At 28.1% G+C, this 292-nt stretch overlaps 1 protein-coding gene across 8 annotated transcripts in view; it reads right to left on the reverse strand.

The window, feature by feature from the left end:
• The window catches only part of LOC102672608 (tyrosine-protein kinase Abl), an 8,934-nt gene that overhangs the window by 7,336 nt on the left and 1,306 nt on the right, over nucleotides 1-292 (reverse strand). For all 8 annotated transcript variants that reach the window (XM_031509096.1, XM_031509095.1, XM_006612784.2 and 5 more), the window contains exon 2: nucleotides 47-200. In XM_031509096.1, the coding sequence (XP_031364956.1) occupies nucleotides 47-200 (154 nt within the window). The remainder of the gene's footprint in view (nucleotides 1-46; nucleotides 201-292) is intronic.

Here is a 292-nt window from a genome sequence, read left to right on the forward strand (position 1 = left end):
TATTATATATTTTTCATATTTTATGTTATAAAAAATAAAATTTAACCTGTTTGCAGCCTCTAAAAGCCCAGCAGAAGAAACTCCAGTATGTTGTTGAATATTCATTTGTTGTGAAATTGGCTGAATACCGGATCCATTTGGAGGATCACCATCTGGTAATGCCGGAATGTGAGGTAGCGGTCTGCTTTGTAAAAGAGCTTCTGCACAACATTATATGAAATTTAATAAAATATAATATCGATTAAATATTTTTCATTTTTAAATTTTTATTTTAACAAAACATTATACAAAT

This window comes from Apis dorsata, unplaced genomic scaffold (assembly GCF_000469605.1).
Source record: "Apis dorsata unplaced genomic scaffold, Apis dorsata 1.3 scaffold_127, whole genome shotgun sequence".
NCBI classification, from domain to species: domain Eukaryota; kingdom Metazoa; phylum Arthropoda; class Insecta; order Hymenoptera; family Apidae; genus Apis; species Apis dorsata.